General features: G+C 42.1%; 1 protein-coding gene across 1 annotated transcript in view; it reads left to right on the top strand.

Annotated features, from left to right (window-relative positions):
- Adamts12 (ADAM metallopeptidase with thrombospondin type 1 motif, 12) overlaps positions 1–19,382 on the top strand; it is a 307,826-nt gene that overhangs the window by 81,040 nt on the left and 207,404 nt on the right. Inside the window, 1 exon segment of the mRNA NM_001106420.4 lies at positions 9,849–9,999. Within this exon segment, the coding sequence (NP_001099890.2) occupies positions 9,849–9,999 (151 nt within the window).

Consider the following 19,382-nt stretch of genomic DNA (forward strand, 5'->3'; position numbering starts at 1 on the left):
ATTCATGGAGAATCCTGTTACTGCCAAGCTCTCTTTCTTATACAAGTCAGGCCCATCTGCCTAGGGAATTGTACTGCTCCCAGTGGCTTGGGCTGTCTTCTCAATTAAAAATCAAGATAATGCCCTCATAGATATAAATGTCACTTGTCACTTTTATTTTGTTGGATGAGGTGATGAGATGACAACTGTGCCCAAGGTGTGCAAACACACAGCTTGGACTGAGCCCAGAACACTCCTTCTCTTTTCTTACTATACCTAGGCACAGGCCTGGAAACTTGTAGCCTCATACAATCTAATCATCCAAGCTGACTGATTCAATCCAGCTTTTCGTGGCTCTTGACTGAATTGCTCTGCCTCAGCACATACTAACTTGAGCAATCTGTTCGTATCTATGGCTCTTTCTCATTCTCTGGCTTGTTTTCTTTTTTACCTGGCTCTTTAAAACTGTTCCAATAAAGCAACTATGCACACACACACATACACCCCACATCATATCATACCACCACTTTTTTTCTCTCTCCCTGTTCTTAAGTAATCCCTCTTCTGCTGTTCTTGTATGAATTGGACATATCCTATCTCTGCCTCATTCAGTCAAATTTTTCTGATTCATCATTTTGTCTACTCCTCAATTAGATGTCACTTTCAAACATGGCTGCCTCCTTCTACCAACTTAACCTTACCTTCATTGTAGTAAGGTGTGTACTAAGGCAATCTCTTAGTACTGTAACCAACCAGATCATACTGTAACCCAGGACATGACTGCATTCTGACCAGATCATATCTTTGGATGTGATCTCTTGCCAGAACAGCCATGTTGCTGTATTAAAATTCCTCTATAGGTAGACTAGTCCACAGACAATGTGATGGAGACAGTTCTTCAGCTGAGATTCCCTCTTCCCAGGTGTGTGAGGTTGATAATCAAAGTTAACCACATGAGTTTGTGCTGGTTACACGAACATGCTGGGAAATTGCACAGAGGCTATCCTTATAAAGACAGAACAGCAAGCACCAAGGGTGAGGATAACCTTCAAAGATCTACCTCCAGGGATTTATTTCTACCTCCCAAAGTTCCAGACCAGACCACACAAAGGATGCCTGTAGCTGGGAAACAGGTATTCAAGAACAAGTTAAGGGCAGCTTTTAGATCCAAAGCACAGCAAACTGTACATATGCACATCCTTGGTTTTATACCAGATGGAATTATAGGAGATTAAAAAACCCCAAGGGCATGTTCTGGGACAGGCTCATAGGCATACGCATTTAAAATATTTTTCAATATTTTATTTATTTCATCGACATGTATTCTACTTGCATGTGTGTATCTACCACGTGTGTCCCCAGTGCCCATGGAAACCAAAGCAGGAACTTGAATCCCTTTGAACTTGAGCTACACATGTGAGCCACCACATAGACACTGGGGATGGAATCTGGACCCTCTGTAGGATCAGCAAGTGTTCTTAAACCCTGAATAGTCTCTGCAGCCCCACTCACACAATTAGAAAACATTCCGTAAGAGTTGTTTGCATGCTAAAATGGAAGAAGCTCACCTTCTGTCATCTGCTTCTGTTTGGAGCCTGCTCTCTTGAGGACTCACTTCAGTGACTGAATGGGTGTTAAGATCCACAGCTTTTTTTTCTCTCTCTCTTATGAAAGAACAACAGTGATTCTTCAGGAAGAGTTCTCAAGAATCATGATGGGACAAATGGATTTAGTTTCATGTATTACCAAGCAAGAAACAAAGATAATTAAGAGGTAGCTTTTCTTCCTTTATATGAGCAGGATATTTATTTTTCTAGAACCAAAAACTGGCTTCAAAAATAAACATCCATGTCGAACACATTCCAGGACGAGGAAATGAATGACTTCGTCACAGAGGAGGTGCCACTGTGGTAAGAACGTCTGCAGAGAGACATTAGCTAGAGGACAGGGATTGTTTGGAATAACTCACATGCATTACTTCAGTCCTTCCCCAGTGTAACTCCTCAGCAGAAAGCCACTATCACACCACGAAGTCACAGATGAGGTCACTGAGACTCAGAGGACCAGATTACTTGTAAAAAGACCTATTACTTGTTCCTGCTGGAATTGAATGGTGAACTCAGACCTGCTTGTTCCCAAAGTCTGGCTCTTTGACTGGAAAAAGAAACCCAAAGTGATACAGAATGTATTTCTACTAGGAACAAAAGAAGGCCATGACTTGGTAGACCTGGAAACTTGGAAACTAACTGAAGATGTCAATCTTGGGAACTTGGCTTGCTTGGTCCTGGGACATGCCTTAAATTCCCCTCTAGCCTGTGCCCAAGGTTAATTAGAGAGATGCTCCTACTTCAGGACTCTAAAGCAAGGAATAAGAGGCTTGCATTAATTCTGTTCCTCTGAGACTTTTGCAGTTATTCCATTGTGTGTCCATCAGCACAAATTGCCTACCAGTCAGCATGGTGTCTTCTAGCCCCTGCCTTGTCTTAGATGTTTGGGAAGGGCTTTCCGTGGAGGACAAAGATCAGAAAAAAAAGCCATTTCCAGATCTGTGGAGAGAATTAGATTCCGTAATGTGAATCTAGGTTGTAGGATATAAGGTCCATTACGATGCCTCCGTCATATTTCCCCAAGGTCTGAATCTGAACTGTGATTTGAAAGTAAGTGTAGACTGAGAATTAATTTATTAGTGTTAGAGAGCAGGATAACAGAGTCCTTTGGGGGATGTTATTGATTACAAAGTGGAACAGGGAACTTCTTGGCTGATTGGTAACTTTCTTTTCCTCCAGGTGAGGGTTCCCTGTATGAAACATACATAGGACATTTCCAGCTATGGTTTGTGCATACTTTTACATGCTTGTAAGGCTATACAAATATTTAAACCCCATTTAAAATTACCTTGAAAGGGTAGTGGTGTTTGGAAGCGTTCATAGATATTTCTAAGTTAGTCAAAACAGGTAGGTGAGTTTATTTCCAAAAGTGAGTTAGCAGTGTCCTGAGCTTGGCAGATATGGAAGGAAGAAGAAAAGATTGCAGAGGATGTGGAAGGGAGAATGAATCTGCTGTATGCTTCAACCTGAGCCTCATTCTGTGTGAGTTTCTCTAACTAGTGAGAGCCTTCTGCCAATTCTTCCCTCCAATCTTCTTGAAAGGTAAGAGAAGGGAGTGGGCTGAAGGGAAGACTGGGATGAAGGTGGTTTTGTTTAATTCCAAGTGAGAGCTGAAAATGGAAAGATGATTTTCCAGTATAGCTTGCTTCAGGCTAAGTGTGCTGTCAGCTCTCCCATGGGAAGCAAACTGTGTGTGATTTCGTCCATCCTGATCTGGCTTTTACTAAGAAGAGCTCAATGCACAGACCACTGGGCCACTGCCACCTGGCACCGTATGTGCACAAATCTGTGTTTATGCTTTGGAAAAGAAAGGTACATAGCTTAATCTGAAAACACACCTACACTCTTCCTCATATCACTTTCATGCTGTTTTCTCTCCTGTGTATTCCCTTCCCCGTGATCCCAGGGGCTCTTGCAGCAAGCTGCCCTACCTGTGCTCTCATAGGTTCTTTCCTTGCCCTCCACTATTGCTCTCTGGCGTCTCCTTCCAGCTTCTGTGAACTATTGAGATAGATTTCTATGTGCGTGCTTATAGGGATGACCCTGTGGAGGAGCGCAGCTGTAAGGAAGCTTTTAGGAAAACCTGTGACTTTCAGGCCCCTCTGTCCATCTTGCTCACGAAATATGCAGGCTCTCCAGTGGAGTTCTTCTTGTTTCTTCTCCACCAGTTGAGCCCAAAATCTGAATCTGAAGAGTCCCCGATTAGCCCTTCTTGGTGATTTTGTAATCGTTTCCTTGAGGGACATTAATATTTAGGTTGATAACTGCACAAATGACCACAGGGCCCAGGCTCTCTGAGGAGCCCTGGCCTTTTGCTTGGTTTCTATGGCACAAATGAGCCTCATTAACAGCAGGCAGGCTTTCCTCTCTCTTGTTGGTCTCTGACTTACAGCAGAAATAGAACCAAATCTCCGTAATGCATGGAGTGTGTTTCCACTATTTTATTACAATTACTTGGTTCTGTTCTCTGGGTCTCATCAGTCCTTTCTGTCAGAGAAGTTCTTCTCAAACAAAGCTGCAGAGAAAAAAGTGCCACATCCCCTAGGAAATGTCAGAGTAAAAACAAATCTGAGGTTAAAAGTAAAATACCTTGTAGGCTACTTCCACACGCCTCCTCTTGCTAGATTCTCCAATGGCCTATTAAGTAGTCAACATTGCTGCCTCTTGCTGGCGAGGAAGGGCAATGTGGCTCAAGGGTGTGAACAACCTGTTGAAGGTCACATAGCTATTTTTCACAAGTCAGAGTAAAAACTCTTTATCTTTCTTTTATTCTTGTATTAAGATATTCTGCAGTTAGTAATCAAATTAAGAAGCCCAAATGGCAATGTTAAGGTACAGCTACATTACTGTCTACACCGATAGGTGGCAGAAGACAAATAGGTACAGTCTTAGGGTTTCATGGCCAAGGCAACTCTTTTTTATATTTGTTTGTTTGTTTGTTTATACACTCCAGATTTTATTCCCCTCCTCGTCCATCCCCCAAGGGTTCCGCATCCCATACCTCCCCCACCCTGCACTCTCCCCCCAACCCCCTGTCTCCATAAGGATGTCCCCACCCCACCTACCCCACCAGACCTTTAAACTTCCTGGGGCCTCCAGTCTCTTGAGGATTAGGTGCATCTTCTCTGACTGAACCCAGACCTGGGAGTCCTCTGCTATATATGGGTTGGAGGCCTCATCTCAGCTAGTGTATGCTACCTGATTGGTGATCCAGTGTCCAAGAGATCTCAGAGGTCCAGGTTAACTGAGACTGCTGGTCCTGCTACAGGGTTGTGCTCCTCCTTAGCTTCCTCCAGCTTTTCCCTAATTCAACCAGAGGGGTCAGCAGCTTCTGTTTGTTGTTTGGGTGCACATATCTGCATCTGACTCTTTCAGCTGCTTGTTGGGTCTTTCGGAGATCAGTCATAGTAGGTCCCTTTTTGTGAATGCCGCATAGCTTCAGTAATGGTGTCAAGGTCTTGGGGCCTCCCCTAGAACTGGAACCCACTTTGGGCCTGTTGCTGGACTTTCTTCTCCTCAGACTCTTTTCCATTTCCTTCCCTGCGTTTCTTTCAGGCAGGAAGAATTATGGCTCAGAGCTTAGCAACCCCATCCCTCACTTGATGCCCTGTCTTTCTGCTGGAGGTGGATTCAATAAGTTCCCTCTCCCCACTCTAGGGACATTCATCTAGGGTCTCCCCTCTTTGAGTCCTGAGAGTCTCTCACTCCCCAGGTCTCTGGTACATTCTAGAGGGTCTTCCTAACCTCCTTCCTCCTGAGGTTGCCTGTTTCCATTCTTTCTGCTGGCCCTCAGGGCTTCAGTCCTTTTCCATACCAGATCATGTTCCCCTCTCCCCAAACCCCATTCCCTTTCCCTCCCCTGTACTTCCTTCCTTCCCCCTTGTGGTTGCTTTCTTTTCCCTCTCAGGTGGAACTGAGTCGTCCTCACTTGGGCCCTTAAGCTTGTTGACCTTTTTGAATTCTGTGGACTGTATCTTGGGTATGCTGTACTTTTTTTTTATATTTTTGGCTAATATCCACTTAATAGTGAGAACATACTGTACATATCCTTTTGGGTCTGAGTTACCTCACTCAGGATTTTCTAGTTTCATCCATTTGCCTGCAAAACTCAGGATGTCCTCGTTCTTAATAGCTGAGTAGTATTCCATTGTGTAAATGAACCACATTTTAAGTATCCATTCTTCTGTCATGGGACATCTGGGTTGTTTTCAGCTTCTGGCTATCACAAATAAGGCTGCTATGAACATAGTGGAACATGTGTCCCAGTGGCATGATGGAACATCTTTGGGGATAGAGTCCCAAGAATGATACTTCTGGATCTTTGGGTAAGTCTATTTCCAATTTTCTGAGGAACCTTCAAATTGATTTCCAGATTGGTCATATCAGTTTGCAATTCCACCAGTAATGGAGGAGTGTTCCTCTTTCTCCACATCCTCACCAACATATGTTGTTACCTGAGGTTTTGATCTTAGCCATTCTGACTGATGTAAGGTGGAATCTCAAGGTAGTTTTGATTTGCATTTTTCTGATCACTAAGGACTCTGAACATTTCTTTAGGTGCTTCTCAATCACCCAAGATTCCTCTTTTGTGAATTGGTTTAGTTCTATATCCCATTTTTTTATTTGTTTTGTTTGGGTGTTTTTTGGTGGTAATCTTCTTGAGTTCATATATATATATATGCCCTCTATCAGATAGCGGGTTGGTGAAGATTTTTTCTTCAATCTGTAGGATGCTGATTTGTCTTATTGACTATGTTCTTTGACCAAGGCAACTCTTATAAAAGAAAACATTTAACTGGGGCTGGCTTAGAGTTTCAGATGTTCAGTCCATTATTATCATGGAGGAAAACATGATAGTATGCAGGCAGATATGGTGCTGGAGGAACCAAGAGTTGATTCAAAGGCAGCCAGCAGAGACTCTCTTCTGAAGGCATCCAGAAGGCATCTTCTCTTCCACATTGGATGAAGCTTGAGCATAGGAGGAAACCTCAAAACCCACCCCGCAGTGAATACTTCCTCTCACAAGGCTATGCCTCCTTCAATAAGGCCACATTTCCTAATAATGCCATTTCTCATGGGCCAAGTATATCCAAACTACCACATTCCCCTTCTCGGTAGCAGCTTTCCTTGACAGGTATCCCATGACTCTGGCATCTCTACATCTTGGGGTCTCCAAGGCACTTTACCTTCACGGCTTCTTGTTCTAATATCTGGGATCCACACATGGTCTTCTGTGCTCCTCCAAAGGGCTTGGGTCACTTCTTGATCTCTGCCCTCTGTAGCACTCTAAGTTCAGGTTGATCCACTCTGGTGCTGCTGCTGTTCCTGGTGATCATTCCATGGTACTGGCATCTCCAATACACTGAGATCTTCCACTGCAACTGGGCTTCACTAATAGCTTCTCCTAGGCTCTCTTTATGGTGTCAAGCCTTAATTTTTTCACATGACCCCTTCAGTCCTCAGCCATCAACTACAACTGAGGCTGAACCTTGACCAATGGCCTTCCATGTCTTCTCACAGAGCCAGGCTGCAGCTGCTCTCCATGACACATACATGCCTTCAAAACCAGTACCACTTGGCTGACTGTTAGGCATCACCTAGTTCATCTACTAGCACAAGGTACAACCTTGGCCACCTCTAGAACACAGCTTCTTCGTGCTCTCGGAAAACATTTTCCAGAAGATTTCACCTTAGTAATGATGCCTTCTTCTCCTTCTTCTTCTTCTTCTTCTTCTTCTTCTTCTTCTTCTTCTTCTTCTTCTTCTTCTTCTTCTTCTTCTTCTTCTTCTTCTTCTTCTTCTTCTTCTTCTTCCTCCTCCTCCTCCTCCTCCTCCTCTTCCTTCTCCTCCTCCTCCTTCTCCTCCTCCTCCTCCTCTTCCTCCTCTTCTTCCTCCTCCTCTCCTTCTCTTCCTCCTTCTTTTTCTTCTTCTTGTTCTAGGTTTCTTTTCTTTTTTACCATACTTAGTATTTTTATTGGATTTTTTATTTACATTTCAAATGTTATCCTCTTTCTAGGTTTCCCCTCCAGAAACCTGCTATCCCATCTCCCCTTCTCCTTCTTCTATAAGGGTGTTCCCCACTCCCTCCCATCTCCCCGCCCTGACATTCCCCTAAACTGGGGCATCGAGCCTTGATAGGACCAAAGTCGTCTTCTCCCAGTGATGCCTGAAAAGGCCATCTTCTGCTACATATGCAACTGTAGCCATAGATCCATCCCAGTGTACTCTTGGGGTGGTAGTTTAGTCCCTGGGACCTCTGGGGGGGTTGGTTGGTTGATATTGTTGTTCTTCATATGGGGTTGCAAACCCTCTCAGCTACTTCAGTTCTTTCTCTAACTCCTCTACTGGGGACTCAGTTCTTAGGTCAATGGTTATCTTTTTTTTTTAAATTTTATTTACTCTTTCTATTAGTATACTGTTGCTGCCTTCAGACACAGCAGAAGAGGGCATCAGATCCCATTACAGATGGTTGGGAGCCACCATGTGGCTGCTGGGAATTGAACTTAGGACCATTAGAAGAGCAGTCTAGTGCTCTTAACCACTGAGCCACTTCTCCAACCCACAATGGTTATTTTCTTAATCACCACTAATTTCTTAGCTTCAGCTAACCAGCATCAATTGTCCTAGTAACCCCTTCTACTCTTGGCTCTAAAGCTTGAGCCACATGGTCCTGCAAATTCTCCTGCTTGCTAGGGCTGGACCATGGCCCCCTGTTTCTATTTCATTATCACCAGCTTTCAATTTTCAATGTTTTCCTTCACTGCCTAAGCTTGGCTGTCCTTGCTCTATAGCCTGACCTTGAACTCAAAGATCTACATGTTTCTCTCTCCTGAGTGCTGAGATTAAAGGTGTGAACAACCACACCTGGACGAAAGATTTTTCTTTCCCTTTTCACAAGAGCTTTATAAATTCTGGATTGTAGTTCATTGCAGACGTAGTCAAGTTGACAACCAAGAATAGTCATCGCAGGTATTTAGAAGGACACCCAAATTGAGAAGAGCCTCCCATGCTTCCTGTCTGCCTTGACAGGTCAGCTAGTCTTGGCTGTAGAACTGAGTAGCATTAGGCTGAGGTATATGGAAAGAGGAACCTGGAACTCTTTCCAGGTCTCCTTCAAGTCCCAGTGTCCAGGTTTATATTAGAGAGCTAATATTTAATGACCAGCCATTTTGATTCTGTGAATTCTGTGAAATGACACAGAAGTCTGGAAAGAGCCTAATGCTAGGCAGCACTCTGAACTCCACCTTCTCTAAAACTCCCATATAGATGAACTCATCTGCCATTCACAATAACCTGTAATTATCCCTGTGCTTCAGATGAGATCTGAGAAGCTGAGCAAGTCATTTACTCAAGATCGGAAGTGAGGAACCACTTGGGCTTGACCCCATTTCATTCTAGAGTCTGGTGTTCTTGAATAGGTGGCTTGACAGAAAACTCCAAACGGGTCACCCGGAGTGAAGACTTTGTCTCATGTAGGATGGGATTGGAACCTTGAGTGTTTCTTTTAAAGCCCAGATAACATCAAAGTCTTCTGTGTATGCCTTCAGAGTGCTAAGTAAAACTGACAAGCATCACTGTGCCCGTCTGGCTAGGACTTTGCTAAGCACCTCAAATGGATACTAGGAAGTTTTCCTTAGGGAACAAGAGACTAGAAAGAAATATACTTCCAGATCAACCCCTTGGATTGAATTTCTCATGGACCAGCATTTTCAGATATACAACTGATCCCCATAAGTGGGAATAAGAATGCTCTCTTTGTAAAGTGATAAACTATCCAATGGATGAGACAATCTTGTGTTTCTTTGTTTCCTGAATGAGGCATTAAACACACTCAGGAAAGCAACTGGGTGATTGTATGATCTATTAGCCCATGCAGACAAATGTTCTGTTATCAATGGGTTGAGGGCATAGGCAGGGACTCCATGGGGACAAGCAGAACCAATGCCTCTACTTGCAACCTGAAAATGCCCAGCAGTGGTGCTAAGGAGGAACCAGGAACCTGAACAACTGTGTGTGACATTTTGGGTCTGTGTAAATATGTGGACATATTTATTAGCATCTCAAAGTCATCTGTGACCGATCATTTAATACTTATGATTATAAAGACATCCATGAGCATCCGTTTTCTAACACTCAATGGCAGAGTTTGAGAGTGCCGTTTCTGGAATTTCCAGAGATTACCAAGGACTGTATAATGTTTCACTTTAGTACTTTCCTTTGCAGACTCGATTCACATAAACCTTCTCATTGAATATATTTACAGACTGGATTTTTCCATCTACCACATGGAGACTTTTTCATTGAGCCTGTTAAAAAGCATCCACTGACCGAGGAAGGTTACCAGCCTCATGTCATATACAGGAGGCAGAGCTACAGAGTTCCAGAGACAAAGGAGCCCACCTGCGGATTAAAGGGTACTGTGACTTCAGCATCTTCCTAGATAAGGAGCTTTCTGGTTTTACTTTATTTGTAAGCATGACCTCTTTAACCAGGCCTGATAGGTATGACTGTATGCATGATAATCATGAATTCAAAGTCTGTCCAAGGAATAGATTTCCAGCTCTATCCTGCGTTAAAGAAACTAAGAAAAAATCCTCTCCAGAATATCCCAGAAATAAACAACTTAAAAAAGCGATGCCTTTAAACATTGACAATATGATATTCCATTAGTGTTAGTGTAAACTATTAAGAAATAGCTGGCAGGTCATCAGGCCTGTGTATGGAAGACAGATACAAATGTTTGATATTGATGTGTGAAGAAAGACCAAAATGCTTATCAACACATTATTAGTTATTAGATGATAAAGACAGTGATGCCTCTCGCTACACTGTATTGTGTCTGATGTTGACTGAGCCATGTCTACTCCCTCTGTTTGTTTGCCCTTCTTGCTCTCCTGGGACAATGTTCCCCTGTCCCTTGTCATCCTGCCCAATCCACTCCCCTCAATGCTCTCTGCTCATGTCCCTCTGCTCCCTTCCTGCTGTGCTCTGCCCTCCTGCCGCATGCCCCCTGTTCTGAGCATGAGCATTTATCCTTCCTATTTTCAAAATATAGAAAAATAAAAATGTCTTTCACAGATAAACTAACCCCAGTAATTTCCTGCAACATCATGTTTTCTTTCATGTGTCGAAAATAAAAACTATGTGTAAGGGCTACCTGAAATTGGAACAGTTTCTCAAATACTATATGGTCTGTTTCTTCAGAGGGAAAACTAACAATGCCATAAAGAAAAAAGGAACAAAAAAGTCTAGTATTTTTTTTCTTAAATATGTGGGAGCCTCAAAGGGGGAAATGAATGATAAGGTCAAAGCAGTGGTTCTTGGACAGAGCAACCAAGGACTGCACCTTTGTTGTCAGTGCACAGAAAGACGAGAGGAACATGTGCATGCCTCACACAGTGTAGAAGGATAAGGGGAACGTGTGCATGCTTCATAGAAACATTCCTGGGACTTCTTTCTATAGTCGCAGTAGTGCATGTAAGCAATGGGCAACTGCTAAATATGGAATGTTTTATGTGCATAAAATCAAATGGCTGCTTCAATTCCTTAACCCTAGTAAGTGATTGCAGCTGGGTTCCACATTACATAATTTACTGTATAAACCTTGTAGCAAGCATGACAAGAAAGGAATACACCAATCATGTGGCTGATTGGATTGCTGAGAGTGTCAATCCATATAATCTCGATGCAAAATTTAGGATGCTGTTTGCCACAAACCCAATCACAGGGTAATTACCACACTCTTATTATGTTTTAGGTAAAGGAGAATGTATTGCATGCATGGATTTATAGCTTTAAAATCGAATCTAAGGTCTAGGTTATCAGAATGAGTAAGATAATTAGTAGGGCAATAGGTAAATTTAGATGGTTCGTAACTAGTGCAATAGGTGAATTTGTCTGGACAGTTGCTTAGTGAATGAGTTAAAACTGTACCTCTCCTACCCACCTTGAACACATGAACTCCCTGTTGAGAAGTGGGCTAACTACAAATGAGAGACTGGAGGGATGGCTTAGTAGGTAAAGGTACTTGCTGCTATTGGAGAGTACCCAAGTTCAGCCCCCAGCACTCACATGGTAGCTTAAAACTGTTCATAACTCCAGTGCCAGGGGACATTGTACCCTATTCTGGCTTCTACATGTAATATACATACATACATACATACATACATACATACATACTTTCATACATAACACATATACATATATATAATAAAATGAATCTTTTAAACAATGAACTGATTATAGCAAATGTTTGGTTATGCAGGCAGAAGGAAAGATAGGATAGAGTGAGATTTACAAACATCATAGTCACTATTATCTCACAGACAATAATACAATTATGAAACTTGTCAAATTACTTCACATAGTGTTTCTAGGAAACCCCAAGACACTGCACTTGTAAGTCCTCCCTCAATAACTCCCTTCTTAGAATGATCTTATCTTTCTTTTTTTTTTTTGTTTTTTTTTTAAAGATTATTTTTTTTTTAACTTGAGTATTTCTTATATACATTTCGAGTGTTATTCCCTTTCCCGGTTTCCGGGCAAACATCCCCCTCCACCCTCCCCTTCCTTATGGGTGTTCCCCTCCCAACCCTCCCCCCATTGCCGCCCTCCCCCCATAGACTAGTTCACTGTGGGTTCAGTCTTAGCAGGACCCAGGGCTTCCCCTTCCACTGGTGCTCTTACTAGGATATTCATTGCTACCTATGGGGTCAGAGTCCAGGGTCAGTCCATGTATAGTCTTTAGGTAGTGGCTTAGTCCCTGGAAGCTCTGGTTGCTTGGCATTGTTGTACTTTTGGGGTCTCGAGCCCCTTCAAGCTCTTCCAGTTCTTTCTCTGATTCCTTCAATAGGGGACCTATTCTCAGTTCAGTGGTTTGCTGCTGGCATTCGCCTCTATATTTGCTGTATTCTGGCTGTGTCTCTCAGGAGCGATCTACATCCGGCTCCTGTCGGTCTGCACTTCTTTGCTTCATCCATCTTGTCTAATTGGGTGGCTGTATATGTATGGGCCACATGTGGGGCAGGCTCTGAATGGGTGTTCCTTCAGTCTCTGTTTTAATCTTTGCCTCTCCCTTCCCTGCCAAGGGTATTCTTTTTCCTCATTTAAAGAAGGAGTGAAGCATTCACATTTTGATCATCCGTCTTGAGTTTCGTTTGTTCTAGGGATCTAGGGTAATTCAAGCATTTGGGCTAATAGCCACTTATCAATGAGTGCATACCATGTATGTCTTTCTGTGATTGGGTTATCTCACTCAGGATGATATTTTCCAGTTCCAACCATTTGCCTACGAATTTCATAAACTCGTTGTTTTTGATAGCTGAGTAATATTCCATTGTGTAGATGTACCACATTTTCTGTATCCATTCCTCTGTTGAAGGGCATCTGGGTTCTTTCCAGCTTCTGGCTATTATAAATAAGGCTGCGATGAACATAGTGGAGCACGTGTCTCTTTTATATGTTGAGGCATCTTTTGGGTATATGCCCAAGAGAGGTATAGCTGGATCCTCAGGCAGTTCAATGTCCAATTTTCTGAGGAACCTCCAGACTGATTTCCAGAATGGTTTTACCAGTCTGCAATCCCACCAACAATGGAGGAGTGTTCCTCTTTCTCCACATCCTCGCCAGCATCTGCTGTCACCTGAGTTTTTGATCTTAGCCATTTTCACTGGTGTGAGGTGAAATCTCAGGGTTGTTTTGATTTGCATTTCCCTTATGACTAAAGATGTTGAACATTTCTTTAGGTGTTTCTCAGCCATTCGGCATTCCTCAGCTGTGAATTCTTTGTTTAGCTCTGAACCCCATTTTTTAATAGGGTTATTTGTTTCCCTGCGGTCTAACTTCTTGAGTTCTTTGTATATTTTGGAAATAAGGCCTCTATCTGTTGTAGGATTGGTAAAGATCTTTTCCCAATCTGTTGGTTGCCGTTTTGTCCTAACCACAGTGTCCTTTGCCTTACAGAAGCTTTGCAGTTTTATGAGATCCCATTTGTCGATTCTTGATCTTAGAGCGTAAGCCATTGGTGTTTTGTTCAGGAAATTTTTTCCAGTGCCCATGTGTTCCAGATGCTTCCCTAGTTTTTCTTCTATTAGTTTGAGTGTGTCTGGTTTCATGTGGAGGTCCTTGATCCACTTGGACTTAAGCTTTGTACAGGGTGATAAGCATGGATCGATCTGCATTCTTCTACATGTTGCCCTCCAGTTGAACCAGCACCATTTGCTGAAAATACTATCTTTTTTCCATTGGATGGTTTTGGCTCCTTTGTCAAAAATCAAGTGACCATAGGTGTGTGGGTTCATTTCTGGGTCTTCAATTCTATTCCATTGGTCTATCTGTCTGTCTCTGTACCAATACCATGCAGTTTTTATCACTATTGCTCTGTAATACTGCTTGAGTTCAGGGATAGTGATTCCCCCTGAAGTCCTTTTATTGTTGAGGATAGCTTTAGCTATCCTGGGTTTTTTGTTATTCCAGATGAATTTGCAAATTGTTCTGTCTAACTCTTTGAAGAATTGGATTGGTATTTTGATGGGGATTGCATTGAATCTGTAGATTGCTTTTGGTAAAATGGCCATTTTTACCATATTAATCCTGCCAATCCATGAGCATGGGAGATCTTTCCATCTTCTGAGGTCTTCTTCAATTTCTTTCCTCAGTGTCTTGAAGTTCTTATTGTACAGATCTTTTACTTGCTTGGTTAAAGTCACACCGAGGTACTTTATATTATTTGGGTCTATTATGAAGGGTGTCGTTTCCCTAATTTCTTTCTCGGCTTGTTTCTCTTTTGTATAGAGGAAGGCAACTGATTTATTTGAGTTAATTTTATACCCAGCCACTTTGCTGAAGTTGTTTATCAGCTTTAGTAGTTCTCTGGTGGAACTTTTGGGATCACTTAAATATACTATCATGTCATCTGCAAATAGTGATATTTTGACCTCTTCTTTTCCGATCTGTATCCCTTTGATCTCCTTTTGTTGTCTGATTGCTCTGGCTAGAACTTCAAGAACTATATTGAATAAGTAGGGAGAGAGTGGGCAGCCTTGTCTAGTCTCTGATTTTAGTGGGATTGCTTCAAGTTTCTCTCCATTTAGTTTAATGTTAGCAACTGGTTTGCTGTATATGGCTTTTACTATGTTTAGGTATGGGCCTTGAATTCCTATTCTTTCCAGGACTTTTATCATGAAGGGGTGTTGAATTTTGTCAAATGCTTTCTCAGCATCTAATGAAATGATCATGTGGTTCTGTTCTTTCAGTTTGTTTATATAATGGATCACGTTGATGGTTTTCCGTATATTAAACCATCCCTGCATGCCTGGGATGAAGCCTACTTGATCATGGTGGATGATTGTTTTGATGTGCTCTTGAATTCGGTTTGCCAGAATTTTATTGAGTATTTTTGCATCGATATTCATAAGGGAAATTGGTCTGAAGTTCTCTTTCTTTGTTGTGTCTTTGTGTGGTTTAGGTATAAGAGTAATTGTGGCTTTGTAGAAGGAATTCGGTAGGGCTCCATCTGTTTCAATTTTGTGGAATAGTTTGGATAATATTGGTATGAGGTCTTCTATGAAGGTTTGATAGAATTCTGCACTAAACCCGTCTGGACCTGGGCTCTTTTTGGTTGGGAGACCTTTAATGACTGCTTCTATTTCCTTAGGAGTTATGGGGTTGTTTAACTGGTTTATCTGTTCCTGATTTAACTTCGATACCTGGTATCTGTCTAGGAAATTGTCCATTTCCTGAAGATTTTCAAATTTTGTTGAATATAGGTTTTTATAGTAAGATCTGATGATTTTTTGAATTTCCTCCGAATCTGTAGTTATGTCTCCCTTTTCATTTCTGATTTTGTTAATTTGGACACACTCTCTGTGTCCTCTCGTTAGTCTGGCTAAGGGTTTATCTATCTTGTTGATTTTCTCAAAGAACCAACTTTTGGTTCTGTTGATTCTTTCTATGGTCCTTTTTGTTTCTACTTGGTTGATTTCAGCTCTGAGTTTGATTATTTCCTGCCTTCTACTCCTCCTGGGTGTATTTGCTTCTTTTTGTTCTAGAGCTTTTAGGTGTGCTGTCAAGCTGCTGACATATGCTCTTTCCTGTTTCTTTCTGCAGGCACTCAGCGCTATGAGTTTTCCTCTTAGCACAGCTTTCATTGTGTCCCATAAGTTTGAGTATGTTGTATCTTCATTTTCATTAAATTCTAAAAAGTTTTTAATTTCTTTCTTTATTTCTTCCTTGACCAGGTTATCATTGAGTAGAGCATTGTTCAATTTCCACGTATATGTGGGCATTCTTCCCTTATTGTTATTGAAGACCAGTTTTAGGCCGTGGTGGTCCGATAGCACGCATGGGATTATTTCTATCTTTCTGTACCTGTTGAGGCCCGTTTTTTGACCAATTATATGGTCAATTTTGGAGAAAGTACCATGAGGAGCTGAGAAGAAGGTATATCCTTTTGCTTTAGGATAGAATGTTCTATAAATATCCGTTAAGTCCATTTGGCTCATGACTTCTCTTAGTCTGTCTACATCACTGTTTAATTTCTGTTTCCATGATCTGTCCATTGATGAGAGTGGGGTGTTGAAATCTCCCACTATTATTGTGTGAGGTGCAATGTGTGTTTTGAGCTTTAGTAAGGTTTCTTTTACATATGTAGGTGCCCTTGTATTTGGGGCATAGATATTTAGGATTGAGAGTTCATCTTGGTTGATTTTTCCTTTGATGAATATGAAGTGTCCTTCCTTATCTTTTTTGATGACTTTTAGTTGGAAATTGATTTTATTTGATATTAGAATGGCTACTCCAGCTTGCTTCTTCTGACCATTTGCTTGGAAAGTTGTTTTCCAGCCTTTCACTCTGAGGTAGTGTCTGTCTTTGTCTCTGAGGTGTGTTTCCTGTAGGCAGCAGAATGCAGGGTCCTCGTTGCGTATCCAGTTTGTTAATCTATGTCTTTTTATTGGGGAGTTGAGGCCATTGATATTGAGAGATATTAAGGAATAGTGATTATTGCTTCCCGTTATATTCATATTTGATGTGAGGTTATGTTTGTGTGCTTTCATTCTCTTTGTTTTGTTGCCAAGACGATTAGTTTCTTGCTTCTTCTAGGGTATAGCTTGCCTCCTTATGTTGGGCTTTACCATTTATTATCCTTTGTAGTGCTGGATTTGTAGAAAGATATTGTGTAAATTTGGTTTTGTCATGGAATATCTTGGTTTCTCCATCAATGTTAATTGAGAGTTTTGCTGGATACAATAATCTGGGCTGGCATTTGTGTTCTCTTAGGGTCTGTATAACATCAGTCCAGGATCTTCTGGCCTTCATAGTTTCTGGCGAGAAGTCTGGTGTGATTCTGATAGGTCTCCCTTTATATGTTACTTGACCTTTTTCCCTTACTGCTTTTAATATTCTTTCTTTATTTTGTGCGTTTGGTGTTTTGACAATTATGTGACGGGAGGTGTTTCTTTTCTGGTCCAATCTATTTGGAGTTCTGTAGGCTTCCTGTATGTCTATGGGTATCTCTTTTTTTAGGTTAGGGAAGTTTTCTTCTATGATTTTGTTGAAGATATTTACTGGTCCTTTGAGCTGGGAGTCTTCACTCTCTTCTATACCTATTATCCTTAGGTTTGATCTTCTCATTGAGTCCTGGATTTCCTGTATGTTTTGGACCAGTAGCTTTTTCCGCTTTACATTATCTTTGACAGTTGAGTCAATGATTTCTATGGAATCTTCTGCTCCTGAGATTCTCTCTTCCATCTCTTGTATTCTGTTGGTGAAGCTTGTATCTACAGCTCCTTGTCTCTTCTTTTGGTTTTCTATATCCAGGGTTGTTTCCATGTGTTCTTTCTTGATTGCTTCTATTTCCATTTTTAATTCCTTCTACTGTTTGATTGTGTTTTCCTGGAATTCTTTCAGGGATTTTTGCGATTCCTCTCTGTAGGCTTTTACTTGTTTATTAATGTTTTCCTGTGCTTCCCTAAGTGTGTTCAGGTCTTTCCTGAAGTCCTCCAGCATCATGATCAAATATGATTTTGAAACTAGATCTTGCTTTTCTGGTGTGTTTGGATATTCCATGTTTGTTTTGGTGGGAGAATTGGGCTCCGATGATGCCATGTAGTCTTGGTTTCTGTTGCTTGGGTTCCTGCGCTTGCCTCTCGCCATCAGATTATCTCTAGTGTTACTTTGTTCTGCTATTTCTGACAGTGGCTAGACTGTCCTATAAGCCTGTGTGTCAGGAGTGCTGTAGACCTGTTTTCCTCTCTTTCAGTCAGTTATGGGGACAGAGTGTTCTGCTTTCGGGCGTGTAGTTTTTCCTCTCTACAGGTCTTCAGCTGTTCCTGTGGGCCTGTGTCTTGAGTTCACCAGGCAGCTTTCTTGCAGCAGAAAATTTGGCCTTACCTGTGGTCCCGAGGCTCAGGTTTGCTCGTGGGGTGCTGTCCAGGGGCTCTCTGCAGCGGCAGCAACCAGGAAGACCTGTGCCGCCGTTTCCGGGAGCTTCAGTGCACCAGGGTTCCAGATGGTCTTTGGCTTTTTCCTCTGGCGTCCGAGATGTGTGTGTAGAGAGCAGTCTCTTCTGGTTTCCCAGGCTTGTCTGCCTCTCTGAAGGTTCAGCTCTCCCTCCCACGGGATTTGGGTGCAGAGAACTGTTTATCCGGTCTGTTTCCTTCTGGTTCTGGTGGTGTCTTAGGCACAGGGGTCCTGCCGCTCCTGGGCCCTCCCCCACGGGAGCCCAGAGGCCTTATACAGTTTCCTCTTGGGCCAGGGATGTGGGCAGGGGTGAGCAGTGTTGGTGGTCTCTTCCGCTCTGCAGCCTCAGGAGTGCCCACCTGACCAGGCGGTTGGGTCTCTCTCTCCTGATCTTATCTTTCTACTGTGAACGTCTCTAAGGATATTCTAAGTCTGGAAAGGACACATTTTTTCTGCTTTAGGGTTTCTCAGAGTGTCAGGATCCATCAGCTGTGTCACAGGGACTTTGACAGTGCCCACCAAAGCCTCTTCCAAGGGGCAGCAGCTGTGGCTCAGAGAAGGGGGATGGTTTCCAAAAGCAACAAACTGGTTAATATCAGAGCACAGCCAGGTTCATAAGCCACAGTTTTCTTATTCTCCAGGCTTTGGGCTCTGTCGGTACTTAACTTTAAGCTTTCTGTCAGTATGAATCTTGCTTCACCAGCCATTCCTGCAAGCCTTATTAGGGAACATGCAGACTCTTTCCACCAAGTGTGTTAGGTGTAAACTAAGATAGTAAACTGTTGAAGTGAAACTGATATAGACAGCATTTGGGGTCAAGAAGAAACCAGAATGTATCAGTTTATGCTGCAGGTAGCACTAATAGAAAGGAGAAAGTAAATGAGTCTTTTCTAGCTATTGAAGATGTAATTGTTGTCTTAACATTACCTGAAACAGTACTGTTTAAATGATAGTTAAAGTGATTCAGGAATACCTAGTGAGCTCATACACAGCCTCACACTATATAGATAGTAGGACTCTTATAATCTTGATAGAGTGAAATGTACTTGGTATTTGCTGGACTTGACAACAATAGTCTTCTTATCCCATGCTGTCCTACGGAGATGATGGAGTTAACTGTGGGTAGTGGTGTCCTCGGCTGACATTAAAATACATTTTATGCTTAGGTTGACTGAAGCCACAAGGCTGAATGGTTGCCTTCTGAGTCTAATGTGCTTCTACAGAAATATGGATGGACTCTTCTACCTTGAAGTCTGACCCTTTGTTTTTTTTAAATTTCCCACATAGAAAGTTGTGGGGTTTTCGCAGTCCCTGTCAGGATTTTAATGTGAAGGTAGCC

This window comes from Rattus norvegicus, chromosome 2 (genome assembly GCF_021556685.1).
Source record: "Rattus norvegicus strain SHRSP/BbbUtx chromosome 2, alternate assembly SHRSP_T2T, whole genome shotgun sequence".
Classification (NCBI taxonomy): domain Eukaryota; kingdom Metazoa; phylum Chordata; class Mammalia; order Rodentia; family Muridae; genus Rattus; species Rattus norvegicus.